The sequence below is a fragment of the Pituophis catenifer genome, unplaced genomic scaffold (assembly GCF_029215685.1).
Source record: "Pituophis catenifer annectens isolate HBS135680 unplaced genomic scaffold, rPitCat1.0.hap2 SCAF_7, whole genome shotgun sequence".
NCBI classification, from domain to species: Eukaryota; Metazoa; Chordata; class Lepidosauria; order Squamata; family Colubridae; genus Pituophis; species Pituophis catenifer.
The window spans coordinates 78,463,968-78,484,278 of record NW_027256887.1 but is presented as its reverse complement, the minus strand read 5'-3'; the positions used below and the strand labels follow the sequence as shown (position 1 = coordinate 78,484,278).

At 42.7% G+C, this 20,311-nt stretch overlaps 1 protein-coding gene across 8 annotated transcripts in view; it reads right to left on the bottom strand.

The window, feature by feature from the left end:
- The window catches only part of CALD1 (caldesmon 1), a 232,562-nt gene that overhangs the window by 62,369 nt on the left and 149,882 nt on the right, over positions 1-20,311 (bottom strand). Inside the window, exon 1 of one of the 8 annotated variants that reach the window (XM_070947699.1) lies at positions 1,409-1,674. The exons of the other annotated variants lie outside the window; for them this stretch is intronic. Coding sequence (XP_070803800.1) covers positions 1,409-1,455 — 47 coding nt within the window. The 5' untranslated portion in view covers positions 1,456-1,674. Of the gene's footprint in view, positions 1-1,408; positions 1,675-20,311 lie in introns of those variants that run through there. 8 annotated transcript variants of the gene reach the window in all.

Below are 20,311 nucleotides of genomic sequence, written 5' to 3'. Positions count from 1 at the left end.
GGTTTCCTTAAACAATGCATATTATGTGAGCACCTCAATTGAGTTTTATTCACCCAGATTTAGAGTTAAGCATTATGGATGAACTCAACCATGAGTCAGTCATCTGAATCTCCTAAATCAGATTACTCCAGCTTCTACTATGAGCAGATAAGTGAGCTATCTGAAGGAGAGAAGGGTGAGGTGGCATTTTGGTAGCTGTGAATATTGTGCAAGCTGAATCAGATCATTCAGGAGCCAAGTCAAATCAGTCTACCTTTATCAATCCAAATGAATGCCTGACAGTTAAGTAACAATCATTATCTTGCACTCAACTAATTTAATTGGGGATTATAGAGGCTGCAGATTCATTTATCCAGATTTATTTAATGCAGTCTTAAAACCATGTCTTTTGTTTGAGGAAATCTTTGGCCTATGCACATTTTGTTTCCTTGCACATTCTCACATTATGAATCATGCCATACAATCCAGAGGGGTTTTTTTTAAAAAAAAAAAACTGAAAGAGATCTGTCTGGATCCTTTTGTGCATAGATTACATTATTTCTGTATGTCTAAGGCATAGCACAGCTTTATAGTTATATTTTATTCAACAATGGCAACAAAAGCAACAACAAGCAGTTTTAACACATCCCCAACTATAATCATATTGTAGATTTAGCTAGAAAACTACATTCTTTTTCATCCTTTTACAAAAGGCAGAAATAATTTTAGAGCACTTCAAAGAGAACAGAGGCAGCCTGCTGCCCTGAAGATATGTCAGGGGTAGCGAAGCCAACAAAATGTAGTTCTTTGATCAATATATCATCAGTTATTACGCAGTGCTGGCGTTTGGTTTATAATTTGCTCCCTTATTTACCTAGAGAGATTAAGCAACATCCAAATTTCGCGCTGATGAAAGCAACTTCTGCACTACACTGCATCCACTAAGCAGCCAAGGAATTTAAAAGAGGAAGAAGGGGGGGGGGGGGTGAGTCTATTCTATGACGGTGACATGCTTTGGTAGCTATACAAGTTATGGTGAATTTTGCAACCAAAGCATCCCAAGGAGGGACATCAGATAAAACCGTAGCATTCGTGCACGAGTAGCTGACATGTTGCAACCTATTCCGCCTCTTCAAAGCCAACTTCCAGCTTTAAAGAAAGGAAAAGAAAAGAAAAGAAAAGAAAAGAAAAGAAAAGAAAAGAAAGAAAGAAAGAAAGAAAGAAAGAAAGAAAGAAAGAAAGAAAGAAAGAAAGAAAGAGGAAGGAAGGACGGAAGGACGGAAAGAAAGAAAGAAAGAAAGAGAGAGAGAGAGAGAGAGAGAGAGAGAGAGAGAGAGAGAGAGAAAGAAAGAAAGAAAGAAAGAAAGAAAGAAAGAAAGAAAGAAAGAAAGAAAGAACCCGCAGCTTCAATATAAGTCAGCAAACTCACTTGGAAAGACTTGATAAATTTGTCCTACAGACCGCTCCGCTGATCATGCCTGGAACAGAGGAATGGGAAGATCCTCCCTTGCTCGTTGACAGCTTCCGAGACAGAGGAGCAGCTGAAGTGGGCTAGAGAATTGGGAAGAGCTAACCAAAATATTTATTTTGCCTCCAGGCAGCTGAAGAAAGAATGGGGCCAATTGTCTTCTCGCCACCCTGCTTTGCAAAGTCCTCTGGACTGATCCTTTGGGTAGGATTGCAGTAGATCAATCTACTGTCTCTCGATCCTGAATACTCCACCTCCTCCTCCACCCACATACATCCTCAGCAGTAAGATCATATGATCCCAAACCCCCACTCCCACCCCACACTACCTTTACTGTATTCTCTCTAATAGGGCCCCGTTTGCAATACTCAAAAGCCCCATTCTCTCGCAAGGGCAGAGACGGACCAGCCGAAGTTTTTCATTCTACTTTTGTCCTAATGTCACAAGTAAACAGATCTACGCTGGATTCAGTTCAGTTTCATTGCAACGAGCAACGGGCAGCTGGAATGTGAAACTGGATACAAAGGTGTTTGTTTACCTACAAAAAGAAATAGCTTACAGCAAGAGAAGGCAGCCCACGTGTAGCAAGAACTGTATTTCAGAGCAGCAGGCTGTTTGGAGAGTTTTTTTAAAAAAAGCACTTAAAAGATTCATGGATTCATTATTCTCCAAAGCATCTGAAGGCAGGACAAGAAGCAATGGATGGAATCTAAGCAAGGAGAGAAACAACCTAGAAATAAGGAGGAATTTCCTGACAAATTAATAGAACAATTAATAGAATTCTTTATTGGCCAAGTGTGATTGGACACACAAGGAATTTGTCTTTGGTGTATAGGCTCTCGGTGTACATAAGGGGAATAAAATATATTCAACGAGAATAAAAAGATGCAACACTTAGTGATAGTCAAGGTTACTAATAAGCTATCAAATCATACTAGGAAAGAAATAAAAACAATATAAATTGAAAGATATAAGCAACATGGTTATAGTAATAAGTGGGAAGAGATAGATACTAGTAAGGAAGAGAAGAAGAATAGTAATATAGACTTAGTAAATTATTTGACAGTGTTGTGGGAATTAGTTGGTAAACAGAGTGATGGCATTCGGGAAAAAACTGTCCTTGTGTCTAGTTGTTCTGGTGTGCAGTGTCCTATACCTATAGCGTTGTTTTGAGGATAGAAGTTGAAACAATTTATGTCCAGGATGCGAGGGGTCTGTAGCAGAGGTGGGTTTCAGCAGGTTCTGACCAGTTCTGGAGAACCGGTAGTGGAAATTTTGAGTAGCTCAGAGAACCACCTCTGACTGGCCCCAACCCCATCTGTTCTCTGCCTCCCGAGTCCCAGCTGATTGGGAGGAAATGGGGATTTTGCAGTAACCTTCCCCTGCCATGCCCACCAAGCCACGCCACACCCACCAAGCTACGCCCACAGAACCGGTAGTAAAAAAAATTGAAACCCACCCAATGCCTTCCATTGAGGACCTGTATACTGCACGAGTTAAAAACAGGGCTGTAGATATTTTCACAGCCCTGTTTTTAACTCGTGCAGTATACAGGTCCTCAATGGAAGGCACTGAATCAGTGGAAGACTTGCCTCCAGAAGTTGTAGATGCTCCAACACTGGAGGTTTTTAAGAAGACATTGGACAACCATTTGACTGAAATGGGGTAGGGTTTCCTGCTTGAGGAGGGGGTTGGACTAGAAGACCTCCAAGGTACCTTCCAACTCTGTTATTCTGACTGTTTCATAGGCATGATTATATTTATGAAACACATCAATTTCTGTGATTGGGATTCTTAAAAAAAAAAAAAAAAGGAAATTATGAAGCCGGAAGATTGAGAAATGCAAGTCAGATATGTCCTCTGACCCTATCAATTGTGATACGTGCTCCTGATATCACAAATGAATAGAGATGCCTACCTACATTGAATCGAATGTATGTGATAGTCAGATGGTGGATGCTCTCAAAGATGATACTGTATCATCTAATAAGGAGCAAGGAAGGTCTTAAATCCTATATTTATTCCCTGAAACATCAGTCAAAGATGATAATACCAAGCATTGTTGTTGTTAGTTATGAAGTCATGTCCGACTCATTGCAACCCCATGGACAATGTTCCTCCAGGCCTTCCTGTTCTCCACCATCCTCTGGAGTCCATTTAAGCTCACGCCAGAGGTGAAATGCTCCCGGTTTGGACCGGATCGCCCGATCTGGTAGCGATGGGGGCGGGTGGTTCGGAGAACCGGTAGCAAAAATCCCTGCGCCCCCCCCCCCCCATGCCCAGCTGAGCCGCACGATCATCAGAGGTTTTTTTTTTTAACTTTTAAAAGCATTTTTTCTACAACCTCTTCCGATGAAAAAATGCTTTTAAAAGTAAAAAAAAAAAGCCTCTGATGATCGCGCAGCTCTGCTGGGATCATCAGAGGCTTTTCAAAGCATTTTTTTCTGCAACCTCTTGGCCGAAGAGGTGGTTAAAAAAATGCTTTGAAAAGTCTCTGACAATCCCAGCTGAGTTCCTGATTGGCAGAGAGGCTTTTCAAAGCATTAGAAAAAATGCTTTGAAAAGTTTTTTTAAAAAAAGTTGGCCACGCCCACCCAGTCACATTACACCCACACACACACACCAAACCACGCCCACAGAATCGGTAGTAACAGATTTTACATTTCACCCCTGGCTCACGCCTACTGCTTCAGTGACTCCATCCAGCCACCTCGTTCTCTGCCGTCCCTTTCTATTTTTGCCCTCAATCTTTCCCAGCATTAGGCTCTTCTCCAATGAGTCCTTTCTTCTCATTAGGTGGCCAAAGTATTTGAGTTTCATCTTCAAGATCTGGCCTTCTAAAGAGCAGTCAGGATTGATCTAATACCAAGCATATATTTTCACTATTCCAATGGGTTTGAATGAATGAGAAGAATCACACTAATCCATCAAGGATTCTAATACAAACCTCAGTTTTGCTTACTGAGCTTCAGTCTGAGATGTTCTTTCTCTTTTTTTAAAAAATATTTTTTTATTAAACATATTTCACCACGTTTCCGCTCTTTACAGCGTTCCAATATCGGTGTCACTCATATTTACATAGTTTCCATTTTTATAGATTGCTATTCTATACATTCTATAATTATTTAATTATATTGTAATTCTTTATTTATATACATATATAATGCCTTTTACCTTTAACTTCTTGTAATATTTACAAAAATATATACAATATTTCCCCATTTTAATATGACTCTTAAGTAATCTTTATGCATGGACTTTATATTTATTTTCTAGCCAATTGTACCATGTATTCCAAATTTTATAATATTCTGTTTCTTCTCTATCTTTTAGTCCTATGGTTAAGATGTCCTTTCTCATCCAGTTCTCCATTGCCCATAAGCACGAGGCCAAGTCTTCTACCATATTATGAGCCTGACTTTGGTACACTTGTAAAACAGGTTATCATCAACATATTGACGAATCCTGATCTGAAAATTAACAGATGGCCTTCCACAAAGGTATCAATATTGAAAGTAATGGGGAGACTGCCCCACACTGGAGTATTTAAAGGGCCCAACCTCTCCCCACACTAATGCTAACTGGAATTTTCTACTTCGGGAGACACAGGCCCACTGCAAAACTCTGCCTCCAATCCCCAACTCAGTATTATGATTCTGACTCATGCACTTTAAAATTAATCTAATGAGCCAGTTCTGTCTTTTACAAAATTTCTTCTTGTAAGAAATGGAAATATTTGGTGCACAACTTCACAAAGCAGTTCTATGTTTTATGACCCAAGAACAGTTCAAGCCCTAAAAATACAAAGATCCAAAATGAATTACAGTACATATCTGAAATGAGGGGGGTCTTACCAGAGAGAACTGTCTCTCTAAAACTAAACACTGTTTTAAAAACAAGACCTTGTTTGATTACGCCATTCTTCTAACAAAGCAGTTTAATTTTTCCAGCAATACAGAAAAATGACACTGAAGGTTTGGAGAACACAGAATCAAATATACAAAATCATTTTTAGAAATGATTGGCCAATTTCAAAGACTCCAGGTCCCCTATTCACCTCTTTCCCCCCCCCTCTAATATATCCCTTCTCAGAAAACACCACTTATTTGTCAAAAGCTCCATAAGACTATTGGTATCCTGCAGGAAAAAGAAATGTGTTTGTTGTTAAAAATCCACCATAATGACATTAACATCTGTTCGTTGTTTAAAAAATAATATTAACTCTTCACTGCCCAGAAGAGCCAGGGTTGCCACGAGGAACTTGCATTTTGTTACAGAACTAGAAATCTGTACTTTTGAGTCTCTGCTGCCCACCAGATGTCTTCAGGGTGTATCTTGCAGAATTTGCAGCCAGCATTGCAAATGGGGAAGGCTGCTTTACACTCACATAAAATTGACTGGAACAGGAAATACTTTATAGCTGTCTTCTCGAACCTGTCTCCTTCCAGATGTGTTAGAACTGTATCTCCCATAATTCCTAGATAACATCTTTCCTACATTTTTCTGGAAACTGTAGTCTAAATGTATCGAGAGACTACCAGGTCTGAACAACGTATGATGTCTTGATGACTAACTTAGCCTTCACAAAGATGGACCTTAAAAATTGCCTTTATGGGAAATTTTCTGGGGCACCAAGAAGAATCAGTTCTGAGGCATCTGTTTGTTTAAGTAAACAGAGGAAGGAAATAGTATTATCTTTAAGATGATATTAGTGCACAAAACAATCAAATTAGGATTTCATCTCCAGTTCAATCTAATTTTTTTTTTAATTTGATTTATATGTTGCCCTTCTCCGGAGACTCAGGGCGGCTTACAATGCGCTAAGCAATAGCCTTCATACTTTTGTATATTTTATACAAAGTCAGTTTATTGCCCCCACAAACTGGGTCCTCAATTTACCTACCTTAGAAAGGATGGAAGGCTGAGTCAACCTTGAGCCTGGCAAGATTCCAACTTACTTTAATTGCAGACAGCTGGTGTTAAATTACAGTGCCTTGTCTGCAGAGCTATCCAGACTCTGCAGACAATGCCCGTTTTATTCAATGGGTCAAAACTAAGTTCTTTAAATTCTCTTTAAATCCCAAAATTTGGTGAATGCCAATATTTCTATAGCTGTCAGGCCCAAAGAACCAAGAATGATAGAATTATTTCACAATAGTTTATTGTTGCTCGCCTATAGACAGGAATCTTGCCAGACTAAAGTACCTATATGCAAAAATATTAGATACAGCCTGTGAACTGCTGGGGGTATGTGTGTGTGGCTTCGCTCTCTTCCTGCATACCAAAAATTCCAAGCAATGTTGCCTCTTTGCTCTCTGGGAAAGAGCCCCTCCCCACTGCAACTCTGGATTACATTCTACCATATCAGCATATGAATCTCCCTATTGTTTCAGGTTATTTGAAGAGAATGGTCTCATGTGCCTCTTCAGCTGGTCAAAGTAGTCATAGCAACTACAGAAAGGACATTTTATTTATGGTGGTATCAAACCACTGAACAATCCCTCTGGAGCAACGTTGTACACCCACTGAAGGCCGAAATGATGACTACCTTGAAGCCTGTGAGGCAGGGGTGAAATCCAGCAGGTTCTGACAGGTTCTGGAGAACCTGTAGTGGAAATTTTGAGTAGTTTGGGGAACCGGCAAATATCACCTCTGGCTGGCCCCAGAGTGGGGTGGGAATGGAGATTTTGCAATATCCTTCCCCCAGGAGTGGGGAGGGAATGGGGATTTTGCAGTATCCTTCCCCTGGAGTGGGGTGGGAATGGGAATTTTGCGGTATCCTTCCCCTGGAGTGGGGTGGGAATGGAGTTTTTGCAGTACCCTTCCCCTGCCATGCCCACCAAGCCACATCCATCAAGCCACACCACATCCACCAAGCCACGCCCACAGAACCGGTAGTAAAAAAATTTGGATTTCACCACTGCTATGAGGGCATGAAGCCCCAGGCTGCCCCTCGCCCCTCTACTTCAGCAGAACTGATCACACAGCGCTCCAAGAGGAATTGTGTGGACAAGAGGAAAGCAAAGTTGTTACTGGTTCTCGTGAGTCAGCCATTCCTCTCTACCACTGCTCCAGGGATGGTATTCACTTACTTTCCTTACCGGTTCACAAATGTGAGCGTGCGCTTCTGCACATGCACACGACCTCAAAAACATGTCTAAATAGGATGGTATAGAGCCAAGGCAGACCCACCCATAATTTCCGCTACCGGTTCGGGTGAACCGGTCCAAACCGGCTGAATACCACCTCTGCACTGCTCCATATTGGTCAGCAACTTCCCCTTCCTTCCCTTCCTGTTGGGGAAGCAGATCCACAAAAGGTAAAGTTCATAAAAAAATTGGTGAAGCTTTGATAACATGATAACACTGCTGCAACTGCCATCTTGGCATCTTTGACCATACCCTACAGGCATCTCTAGGTCTGCCCCGACTTCCTTTCTCCTGCCAGAGTCATGGAGAGAGAGGGTCTGGTAAGTTTGCCTTGAAGCCCAGAGAGTTGTATCCCCAGATCCTTTGTTCTTCCTTCCACCAGATCCTACGTCTGACTACCAAAGTTTTTTAGAGTTTTTTTTATTTGATACATCTGCTTTTACATATTATATTACTCTTGTTTAGAGTCTTCTTTTAAAGGGTTTTAAACTTTATAAACTGCTTTGGATGATTTTCATTGCAAGCAGTGGTGGGATTCAGCCGATTCGGACCGGTTCAGCGAACCAGTTGTTAAATTGCCGGCTGGCCTGTCCCTTCCCACCCCGCCCCTTCCAGGAGTCCCCACACGCCCCATTTTTGCTCCCAGAAGGTTGCAGGGAGGCCTACTAGGGCCAAAACGGGGCACGGGGATGCAGCGCGAGCCCCCTGCGGCCTGTTTTTGCTCCCAGGAGGCTGCAGGGAGGTCTATTAGGCCCAAAATGGGGTGCAGGGGGGGGCGCTGTTTTTGTTCCCAGGGGCATGCAGGAAGCATGCTGCTGCCTGTCACACACCCCTGGCCATGCCCACCATGGCCACGCCCACCCAGCCGGTCATTAGGGCAGAGATCCGGTTGTTAAATTATTTGAATCCCACCACTGATTGCAAGGGCAGCTTAAAATACTGAGGCATAAGCAATTTCTTCATCTTGTGAAGAGTGAACATCTGTCAGAACTGCAAATAAGTACTGTGTTAAAATAATTTCCATTTGAATTATTATATACCCATTACTTCTAAAAACCTCTGCTTTCTCCCACTAGTGCAACCACTAAAAAAAAAAAAAACCCTCTGGTGGATGACTCTTAGCCCATTTCTCTAGCAAGCTCTAAAGCAGAGTATTCCTCATACTTTACTTTGTTATGTTCATTATAATCACAAGCTAACAAGATATGATATCAATTCCTTCTCTCCGCTGCAAATCAAAGCCTGATGAGAAAACCGTATTTCTGCAAGTAACTTCTCAGTCAAGAATGCAGGAAGTGATACAAAAAAAAAAACAAAAAAAAAAAAACAGCAAGAAAGGGAAACAATATTTTTATCAAGGTGATAGAAAGAAAGATGACCTCTATGAAAGGTTTCCTGGGTTGTTTGACTACTATGGAAGATGACAAATGTATACCAAGTATTGCACAATGGAATCCCTATAATCCTTCGGATTAAATTACTCTTCCAGGGTTTCATAACTAAAGGAGAAAATGCTGAGATTTAAACCTGTGTTTATAAAACTTCTCCATAATCCTCTTTCAACCTTAAAAAAAAACCATTTATAGGCGTCAGGCACATTTTGTAACAAATCTATTTAAAATATATCGTACTTTTTGGAATATGACGCACCTTTTTCAACCCTAAAAGAGGGTGGAATTTTGGTGCGTCTTATACACCGAATACAGCCATTGTTGGCCTCCCAAAACCCCGCCCCGCGTGTCCCGTTTTTGTGAAAAATGAGCTCGTTTTTGCAAAAAAATGGGCCTGTTTTTTTGCATAAACAGGGCGTGCAAAGCGTTTGGGAGGCCTGCAGAGTGCTCCTGGGGGCTGGGGAGGGCAAAAACGCAATGCATGGGCTGTGGAGATTTGGGAGGTCAAAAACAGGCCCGTTTTTTTTGCAAAAATGGGTGTGTTTTTGCCCTCCCCAACCCCCAGGAACACTCTGCAGGCCTTCAAAATCCTCTGCGTGCCCAGTTTTTGGCCTCCCAAACCCCCCATGTGTTGTGTTTTTGCCCTCCCCAGCCCCCAGGAACACTCTTCAGGCCTCCAAACCCCTCTGTGCATTCCGATTTTGTGAAAAACAGGATACACAGAGGGTTTGGGAGGCCTGCACTCAAAATATCATGTCGTGTCTCCATTGACACGCGTGTCATGGATTAACCATCAGTGCTGAAAATCTATGGGCAACAAATAAACATTAGCATTATTCCCCTCTAGTGGAAATGCAGTTATGATCTGAAGCAGGTTACCCAGGATGAAAAATACGGGCTACTGTTTCTCAGGGGTAAGGTAAAGGTTCCCCCGCACATGCGTGCTAGTCATTTCCGGCTCTAGGGGGCAGTGCTCAATTCCGTTTCTAAGCCAAAAAGCCAGCGCTGTCCGAAGACGTCTCCGTGGTCATGTGGCCGGCATGACTCAACGCCGAAGGTGCACGGAGCGCTGTTACCTTCCCACCAAAGGTGGTCCCTATTTTTCTACTTGCATTTTTTACGTGCTTTCGAACTGCTAGGTTGACAGAAGCTGGGACAAGTAATGGGAGCACACCCTGTTAAGCGGCACTAGGGATAGGAATGGACAACTCTGTCCTCTACCGTTTACCAGGAAGACAATTTCCACCTATCCTTTCCTCCTAGAGTAGTGTTCCCATCTAAAGTAGCGTTCCTGCCTTTGGCTGCACCAACAGTGTTGTCCAAGTCTTACAGTGCTCAATTTCATGATAGGCTTCCATTCCAGTGGTGGGTTGCTTTTGTCTTTAGGTCTTCATTTCACAATGGAATGGTAAAAGAGCAGGGTTTTTTTCCAGAGTTTATGTTCAAATGGTGAAAGTTCTTTCCCATTCATTTTTTTCCCTGCAAGTTCATTGATGAGACTTCATCATTTCCTTTCCATTTTTTTCTTTTTTTAACTCAAGTGACATTGACAAGAACCCCTACCCATTTCCTGCCTTAGCCCAAGCTAGGGGAAGAATGATAAAATTGCATTTCCTTTCTGTTTTTTTCTTACCAATATACTGGTGGAGGCATCAAAATCATGCATGAGGAGAAGTCAACAGGGGGCAGCTTATACCAAAGGTCCAATCAATAGAAAGCACAGATCCTCTAAAAAACAAAAATCATCCACAAGAAAAAAAAAAAAAGATATTGGTGGTTGCTTTTCTAACACAGATGCGGGAGGGGAAGAAGTAGGGAATGTGGCGATGTGGTAACCGCTGTCCAGTCAGAGCAACAGGTAGCACCATGGCCAAAATGGATGAAGGGCTGAAATCAAGCTGATTTCCACGCAGTAGTCAAGCAGCTTAATGTTGCACTGCACAAAAGCTCCTAGATCAGTATTTCCAGCTTCAGCAACTTTAAGATATGTGGACTTCAAATCCTAGAATTCTTCAACTCCCAGCATTTTGGCTGGGGAATTTGGGAATTGAAGTCCACAAATCTTAAAAGATTGGAAACATTGCCCTAAGAACTGGCTTTAAAAACAGCTCAACAGGATGTGCCTTTCTTTGGCCCCAAACAATCTCTAGTAAAGTAATGGAAAGCACTTTAAGCATCCAGTTTTCAAGTGAGGAATCTAGACAGCATACTAGAAGAAAACTAAACTGTTTTTTTTCCCCAAAAGCATTTTCAACTGTTTAGAGCAGGGGTGTCAAACTCAAAGCCTGAAGACCAGATCTGGCTGCTTAGATTTGGCCTGCAGGGTCACCCCGGAAACAGCAAAAGACCGGCCCACGGTACTTCTGCCACCGAAAACGGAGCTCGGCAGCAGTGAAATGCACTTACCTTCGCTACCGGTTTGGAAATGTGAGTATGCGCAGAGGGTCAAAAACGGGACGTAATGACGTCCCGGCAGGTGGGCAGAGCCTCCCGCCGCCAGCCCTACCGGTTCGCACGAACCGGATAGATCCAGCCGGATTTCATTGCTGGAGCTCTGGAGGACTGCCTGCAGCCCTCCTGAGCTCTGTTTTCACTGGTAGAGGGTTGCAGGAGGCTGTCCCAGCCGAAAACAGAGATTGGGAGCCCATTTTCACTGGCAGAGTGTTTGGGCCACCACAGGTGCCCCCAACATGAGTGACATCAAGCTGGCCACACCCACCATGACCACGCCCCCTGCAGCTTCCCCCCCCCCCCCCGAGGTCAAACACAATCCTGATGCGGCCCTCAATGAAATCGAGTTTCATACCCCTGGTTTGGAGGAACAATATTGGAAGTTGCTTCTAGGAAGAAAAGTGTCATGATTTTTTTGCTCAGCTGCTCGTCAATGGTTTCAGACAGGTGTCAGATGAGGCAGCCTGAAGTAAGCCAATACTGAAAACTTGCCAGGAGACAAGTCAAAGGGTTAGACAAAAATAATAAAGAATTATCAAGTTTAGGCCCCAGAACATGTTGCTATTTAAACAAGACTCAATTGGAATTGAAAACTAAAGATACAGCAGATAGATGGACTTGTCTTAGGCCTGAATTTAGAAACTAGTCCACTCTGTATGCCTCCAGCCATATATTCTTCAAGGGACATGCACAATTGCTCTGATCATCCTGAAGGTGCTTTTTCAAAAGGCACTGGACTTCCTTTGTTTTTCCTTGAAGGCATTTTGCTTCTCATCCAAGAAGCTTCTTCAGTTCTGACTGAATGCTGGAGAATATAAGTATTTATATTCCTTGCGTTCGAATGTAGTCTCTATCAGGAAGTTAGAAATCAATATCTGTCCCCAATTATAAATAAATTTCCCCACTGGAATATAAGCCAAAAATTAGCATTTCTGTTGAGGGCTGACTCTCCTCCCCTGGTAAGAGCGATCACTCGATACCTTAAAAGGTTGACGGCAATACGAGCCAGTTATATCAAGGAAAATTTTATCGATTGTAAGAAAGATGAGCTCAGTTAGAGAGGAGCTATCCTATTTGGGTTATCTAGTCTTCTAGTCTTGGCAACTTAGCTATTGAAATTTGATATGGTAAAATTTTAATGTCATCTATCATATATTTTTAGATTGCTATTTTTGTAACTGTTTTATCTTTTTCCCTTTTTCTCTTCTGTTTTGTTTGAAAAGGCCTTCGGGCTATTCCATAAACTATACTTAACAACATATTCCTTGCGGTCATTCTCCACCATTTAGTCAAAACTGAAGAAGCTTCTTGGATGAGAAGTAAAATGGCTTCAAGGAAAAACAAAGTTACCTTTTGAAAAAGCACCTTTGGGAGAACCATGATCTGGATCAGGGGTCTCCAACCTTAGCAACTTTAAGATTTGTGGACTTCAACTCCCAGAATTCCTCAGCCAGGAAAGCTCTAGGAAAGCAAAGCTGGCTGAGGAATTCTAGGAGTTGAAGTCCACAAGTCTTAAAGTGGCCAAGGTTGGAGACCCCTGATCTGGATGACTGGAAATCTCCATAGACCTGACGCTCTGATATTTCTCTCTTAAGGCAAATCCCTTCCTCTTTCCCATATTCACAAAAGAGTTTGAAGCCAACTTGAAGTCATCTTCACTCTTGTCAAACCATTGAAACACTATAATAAAAAGGTAGCTTATTTGGCAATAGCACGTATGTGGTTTGCCATTGCTTTCCTCCAAGGAATATTTTTCAAGTTCCCAATTAGCCTATGGCTCGGGATTCTCTAGAGATTTCTTATCCAACTTTTAAATGGTCCAATTCTCTTCTGTTTTTTGGGGTCTGCCAAAATTGGCTAAGGGCTGCTATCTATTGAGGCTAGTTAACAAAAGGAGAGACATAATGCAACTAGACTTCCATTTCTTGAGTTCTGCAGATTCTGGAGTAACAATACTTTTTTTTTTTTTAATTTTTAATTGTTTCAAACATAAACATAAAATATATCTTTCAAGAACGAAGTCTCGATCCGGTCATAGATAGGTACAACCGCTTACATTTCTTTAACAAGCTCCATTCACGATTTCCCATTACATCTTTTAAAATTAGAAATCAGAACATAACATTTTTTAACATAAATTCTAACATCTTAATCTAAACCATTCTATTATATGATACTCCCACATTCTAAGCAGCAATAAACGATGCCTCCATTTTTTTTTCAGTATATTTGTGCTCACTTGCAAAAAAAAAAAAAAAAGAATCCCAGTGGATGGTATGAGAGGAAACTCCTGGCTGCAAAGATACTATTCCTCTTTTGCGTTTAAAGCTTCTTGCAAGCTAGGTTAGCAAAATGATATCATGCCAAACTTTTTGGAAAGTACCACTTTCCCCGATATCTGTAATTATGACTACATATCTCTACAATAGCTGGAACTGGGGAGGGAGGGAGGGAGGGAGGGAGGGAGGGAGGGAGGGAGGGAGGGAGGGACGAAGGAAGGAAGGAAGGAAGGAAGGAAGGAAGGAAGGAAGGAAGGAAGGAAGGAAGGATTACCCAAAATAGGTCATTGCTTCTCTCTGGGAAGATGAGAGTGAAAGGGACATGCATTCTGCTAAGGAGATGTTCCCTGAGGAGGGGCTCAGGGTGACCAAACAGGGTGATAAACCTCTGGTGACTAACCAGATTGGAACCTGCAACATTATCCTGGAATATGTATATTCACCTGCATTCAATAGAGACTAATGTTTACCAGAGTCTAGAAAACAGGTGAGATAACCAATGAAAACATAGTTGCCCACAGACTCCATGAAACTTGAGCACCGCAAGGGAAGAACATTTCTTTTTTGTGACTTCAAGACGCAGGGGCCAGATTCGGCCCACGGGGTGCTTAGATCTGGCCCGTGGGGCTGCCCTGGAAACAGCGAAGGACTGGCACACAGTGCCTCTGCCAGCGAAAATGGAGCTCAGGAGCTCCGTTTTCGCTGGCAGAGGGTTGCAGGAGGCTGTCGCAGCCGAAAATGGAGCTCGGGAGCCTGTTTTCGCTGGCAGAGCGCTCGGGCCACGACAGGTGCCCCCAACACGAGTAACGTCGAGCTGGCCCATGTTCACCCTGGCCCCCCGAGGTCAAACACAACCCTGATGCTGCCCTCAATGAAATCAAGTTTGACACCCCTGCTATAGCTGAACTAATTCATCTCAGTTGGTATGAGAGGATTGTCAGACTTCATACAAGGCATGACTAGAAATCTTAAATCTCTCTTCTTCAGAAACTCAAACCTTCATTCATTCATGGATCAAACAACAACAACAGCCTCAACACACCTGGATAAGTTGCCTTTAACCCAATTGAAAATTGGAGCCGACTAAAGAAACGTGTTAGTCAGAAGCGACCCAGCAATAAAACCCAGTTAATAGAAGCAATCATTCAATCTTGGTTTCACATTAGAACAGCTGCAGAACTAAAAGACTTGATTCACTCCATGGGAAGACATTGTAAGGCCATAATTCATGATAAAGGTTACCCAAATAAGTATTAACTGACACGGTGATCATTTTTGTATAACTCGTTTTTTCCGTGTTTCACTTTTCTTCTTTATTGTATCTTTTTCTTCTTGATGACTTTTTGTTCTCCTTATGTACACTGAGAGCATTCTATTGTTAGAATATGCAATATAATATAATAAAGACTTTTTTCCATTTTTCTATCAGTCATTCCTTATCTACCTATCTATCTATCTATCTATCTATCTATTTATCTATCTATCATCTATCTATCTATGGATCAAACAACAACAAAAGCCTCAACACACCTGGATTATACATACATACATATACATACAAATACACACACACACACACACACATATATATACATACATAAATACATACGTATGTATGTATGTATGTATGTATGTATGTATGTATGTATTTCTCTTTAGTCAGGTTCTTCTTACGTAAACCAAGATTTTTATGCAGCCCTAGTTCAGTGAAATCCCAATCCACTAGTACAATATATATATATATATTTGTTTTCTTTTCTTTTCGTAGGTTTTATGCGTATTTCTGTTAAGCCAGGTTCTTCCCACGTAAACCAAGGTCCCCTTGCATAAGCCTGCCTTCTCCTCCTGCCTTTTTGAATCCATGAGATTTTTCCCAACCTTGAAACTTGGGGACATCTGTTCAGTGTTTACATAATGATACTGTCTGGGCTAAAAATTGTTGCTTCCAATTTTGCTGGCTTCAGTTTTAAATCACACAATTGAAAAGCGATTTCTGGAGCATAGTTCTGCATAGAACTATGTGAAAATGCCCTTATCGTACCAACAAACCAACCAGATGCTGTATTCCCATTTACAGATGGATCCCAGCCTGTCCTGTTTTTCCATCAGGTCAAAGTATTTTCATTTGTAAAATCTTTCCCTCTGATGGTATTTGGGAGTGCTATTTTTATTCCTTTGGTGGAATACTTTTGTAATGCTGCTATTATGGAAATGATCTTAAAATATGTATTTCTAGAGCAGCGTTTCTCAACGTTGGCAATTTGAAGATATGTGGACTTCAACTCCCAGAATTCCACAGTTTTACCAGCTGGAGAATTCTGGGAGTTGAAGTCCACACATCTTCAAATTGCCGAAGTTGAGAAACACTGCTCTAGAGTGTGTATTTAAACACATATGTAATTCTACTCCTTCATTCGATCGGACTGCAAACAATATTTTTTGCATGTATTTAAGGCTATTTTAATAAGATTTCATGACCAATTAGGTAAAGATTTTTTTATCTCCCATATCGCACAGAAATTCATTTTGTAAGCCCTGCAAAACAAATCAGAGTTCTTCTTGTAAATATAAAGAAATCATACAAGAAATGACAAGTTTTGAAGCCACAAGTACAGGTGGCTGAATCTTCAGGCTGGATTGAGCCATAACAACAGAAGCATGAAAACAGCCGGGATGGTCCTCTTTTGTCTCTTGCCCATAATCCATTTTGATATGTAACATATGATACATCAACATGGTACCATTTGCAAGGGTTCCTAACTTCACATCACTTGAATCCAGAACCTGAATGGCTAAAACAGAATCCCCATCCTAGCACTCTCAAAATAAGTTATGCAGCTAGGACTCACGGGAGCTGTAATGCAGTATAATTGGAGGTTAGCTTGGTGTAATATGCCTTAGGACAATGTCTCAATCACAGCCACTTTAAAATGTGTGGACTTCAACTCCCAGCATGCTAGCTGGGGAATTCTGGGAGTTGAAGTCTTTTGTTGTTAGTTGCGAAATTGTGTCCGACCCATCGCGATCCCACGGACAATGTTCCTCCAGGCCTTCCTGTCCTCTACCATCCTCTGGAGTCCATTTAAGCTCACGTCTACTGCTTCAGTGATTCCATCCAGCCATCTCATTATTCTCTGCCGTCCCATTCTTCTTTTGCCCTCAATCGTTCCCAGCATTAGGCTCTTCTCCAGTGAGTCCTTCCTTCTCATTAGGTGGCCAAAGGATTTGAGATTCATTTTCAGGATCTGGCCTTCTAAAGAGCAGTCAGGGTTGATCTCCTCTAGGACTGACAGGTTTGATTGCCTTGCAGTCCAAGGAACTCGCAGGAGTCTTCTCCAGCGCCATAGTTCAAAGACCTCAATTCTTTGGCGCTCAGCCTTTCTTATGGTCCAACTTTCACAGCCATACATTGCAACTGGGAAAACCATAGCCTTGTCTATAAGTGCTGAGATTAAGAAACACTGCCTTAAACCACCAGATGTCAGGCATGAAAGACCAGGTCCACAAATGAAGGTCCAGTTAAGCTAATTTATTGCTAAACAGGAATCCTACGCATAGGAATCTTCTCAACTAAGGGTTAGCACCTGCTTTTTTTGCTCTTGTGTCAGAAGCACCAAGGAGCTTCTGGGTTGAAGGGATTAGCCAGTGACATCACTACTACCCTGGGGACACCCAATTAGAGGTTCCTTTCATGTCCCTGGCAGGAGCTGGAGGGAAGGACGGGAGCTCAACCCTGCCCAATTATAGCTGTAAGATCTTGAATGTAGGCTACCTGTCCTCCTGCCCAGTGTCCCAACTACTTGAGCCTCTGTGCTTCTAGCACCTGCTTGTAGTTAGATAATGTTCCATGGAATTCAAGGGGAGTGGGGTGACTTAACGTAGCTCACTTATGACTACATAGAGATTCTAGGCTGATACCTTTTCTCACTCCCTCCACAGTCTCTGTGATTCCTTCCCTACACAAGATTAAGACTGGGGCTATAAATTCCTGCTTGGTGATGAGGTTTGCCAGTTGACATTTTTCTCTCATAGCCCAGTCTAGGAGGAAAAATAAAATGGGAGTAGATCATATGTCCTGCCTTGAGCTCCTTGGAGGAAGAGTGGGCTAGAAACCAATGAATTGCATTTGATGTTATTTGAAATTATGAAGGAGCAAAGAATGAGACATTGCACTGATGGTTTTGGCGACAGTCATATGTCTGCCATAACATCCAGTTCTTGGCTGAGCAACTAGCTGAAGTATCCAGCTGCCAGCCTATGCATGTCTGAAACAGAGCTACAGGAAGGACTCCAATATAAATACCATGGGCTATTTGAATGGGTTCATTTGTCTGTTTTTCTTACAAAGTTCTCAAAAAGCAAAAATATACCACCAGGGAAAGAGGCTTCTAATATGCAATGCGGGTGGAGCCCTTTCTTCTGAAGGTATGCCATTTCTATGAAGACGTTTTCAATTTTGGGAGAAAGGAGATGATGAGAATGGAACAAAAAGTAGAATAAAATCTTCTTAATCACGCCAGTCAGAATCCAGAATCCAGTCTTCTTTTGTTGAACTGGACAACCAAATAGATCCTCAACCTTTTGCAAAATCCACAGCGAGGCCATCAAAAAACATGTTGATAGATACCATCAAACAAGATACTGCTTTAAACTTAGAAATTAATTAAACAATTAAACAAAACATCAGGAATATACAGAGAGCTAATCTCCAAAGACTCTGAAAGATGGATGTGACCTAAAGATGAAAGGGGGGGTGGGGAAAGGAGGGAGAAAAAAAATAATCCCCTGACTCCTAGAATTCACTGAAAAGGGTATTTGGATGCCTAAAAGGAGCAGCATACCAGCTGAAGTGTGGCTCTGCGGTACGCTGCAGGAAATTACACCACAGTCAAATAGCACAAGCACAGCCCATTTTGCCTTAGCCACAGAGTCTTAGAAAAAGCTGGTTAAGGATCAAATATGAGTTCCAGAGAATTTTAGATCTTTCTTAACTTTAAGACATGGATAATCAATTTCAGACCTCACCTCACACTATAAGCAGGCCTGCCCAAAATTGTATTTTTCAGAATTCCGTAACACTGTTCTCATATCGAACATGCATATACAAATTATAGCCCTGCGGTCGTTTGGTTTGGAGCCAGCTTAGTATAGAGCAGGGGTGTCAAACTCACGGCGTCACGTGACGTATCGTGACTTTTTTCCCCTTCCCTAAACCAGGTGTGGGCGTGGCCAGCGCATCACGCATCTGGCCCACAGGCTGCAAGTTTGACCCCCCTGGTATAGAGGTAAAGGTGCTGATCTAGAAAGCAGGAGACTAGAGTTCTAGGTCTCCCTTAGGCAGGGAAGCTAGATGAGTGACTTTGGGCCTGTCCCTCTCTCTCAGTCCAATATTATTAATAATTAGAGACAGAAGGGCTAATTCTGACTGCACAAGACCAAAATTTGTAAAATTTGTTACTACCGGTTCTGTGGGCGTGGCTTGGTGGTAGGGGTAATGTGACTGAGTAGGTGTGGCCAACTTTTTTTTTTTTTACTTTTAAAAGCATTTTTTCTACAACCTTAAGAGGTTGTAGAAAAAATGCTTTTAAAAGCCTCTGACAATCCCAGCTGAGGCGCGCGATCATAAAAGGCTTTTTGTTTTACTTTTAAAGGCAAAAGTGCCGCAAGGGTTGGTCCTCTCGCCCCTCCTGTTCAACATTTATGTGAAGCCGCTGGGTGAGATCATCCGTGGTTTTGGGGTGAAGTGTCACCTGTACGCTGACGACACTCAGCTGTACATCTCCACCCCAGACCACCCCAACGATGCCCTTGATGTGATGTCTCGCTGCCTGGAGGCCGTGCGGGTCTGGATGGGGAGGAACAGGCTCAGACTCAACCCTTCCAAGACCGAGTGGTTGTGGCTCCCGGCGTCCCGATATAGTCAGCAGGTGCCATCGCTGACTATTGGGGGTGAATCTTTGCCCCCCACAGAGAGGGCTCGCAATCTGGGTGTCCTCCTGGACGCACGGCTGTCTTTAGAAGAACATATGATGGCCGTGGCCAGGGGGGCCTTTTATCAGGTTCGCCTGATTCGCCAGTTGCAGCCCTTTCTGGATCGGGACGCCCTGCGCACAGTCACTCATGCCCTTGTTACCTCCCGGTTGGACTACTGTAATGCTCTCTACATGGGGCTCCCCTTGAAGAGCACTCAGAGGCTCCAACTGGTCCAGAATGCGGCCGCGCGGGTGGTTATGGGTACAACCCGTTGCGCCCACGTGACACCCCTCCTGCGCGAGCTGCACTGGCTCCCAGTGGTCTTCCGGGTGCGATTCAAGGTGTTGGTTACCACCTTTAAAGCGCTCCATGGCATAGGACCCGGGTACCTTTGAGACCGTCTTCTGCCACCAATAGCCTCCCACAGGCCAGTTCGCTCCCACAGAGAGGGTCTCCTCAGGGTGCCATCGGCCAAGTCATGTCGGCTGGCGACACCCAGGGGGAGGGCCTTCTCTGTGGGAGCCCCAGCCCTGTGAAATGAACTGCCCCCGGAAATTCGTAAGATTTCTGACCTCCGGGTATTTTGCTGCGCACTCAAGACCCTATTGTTCCGCCAGGCTG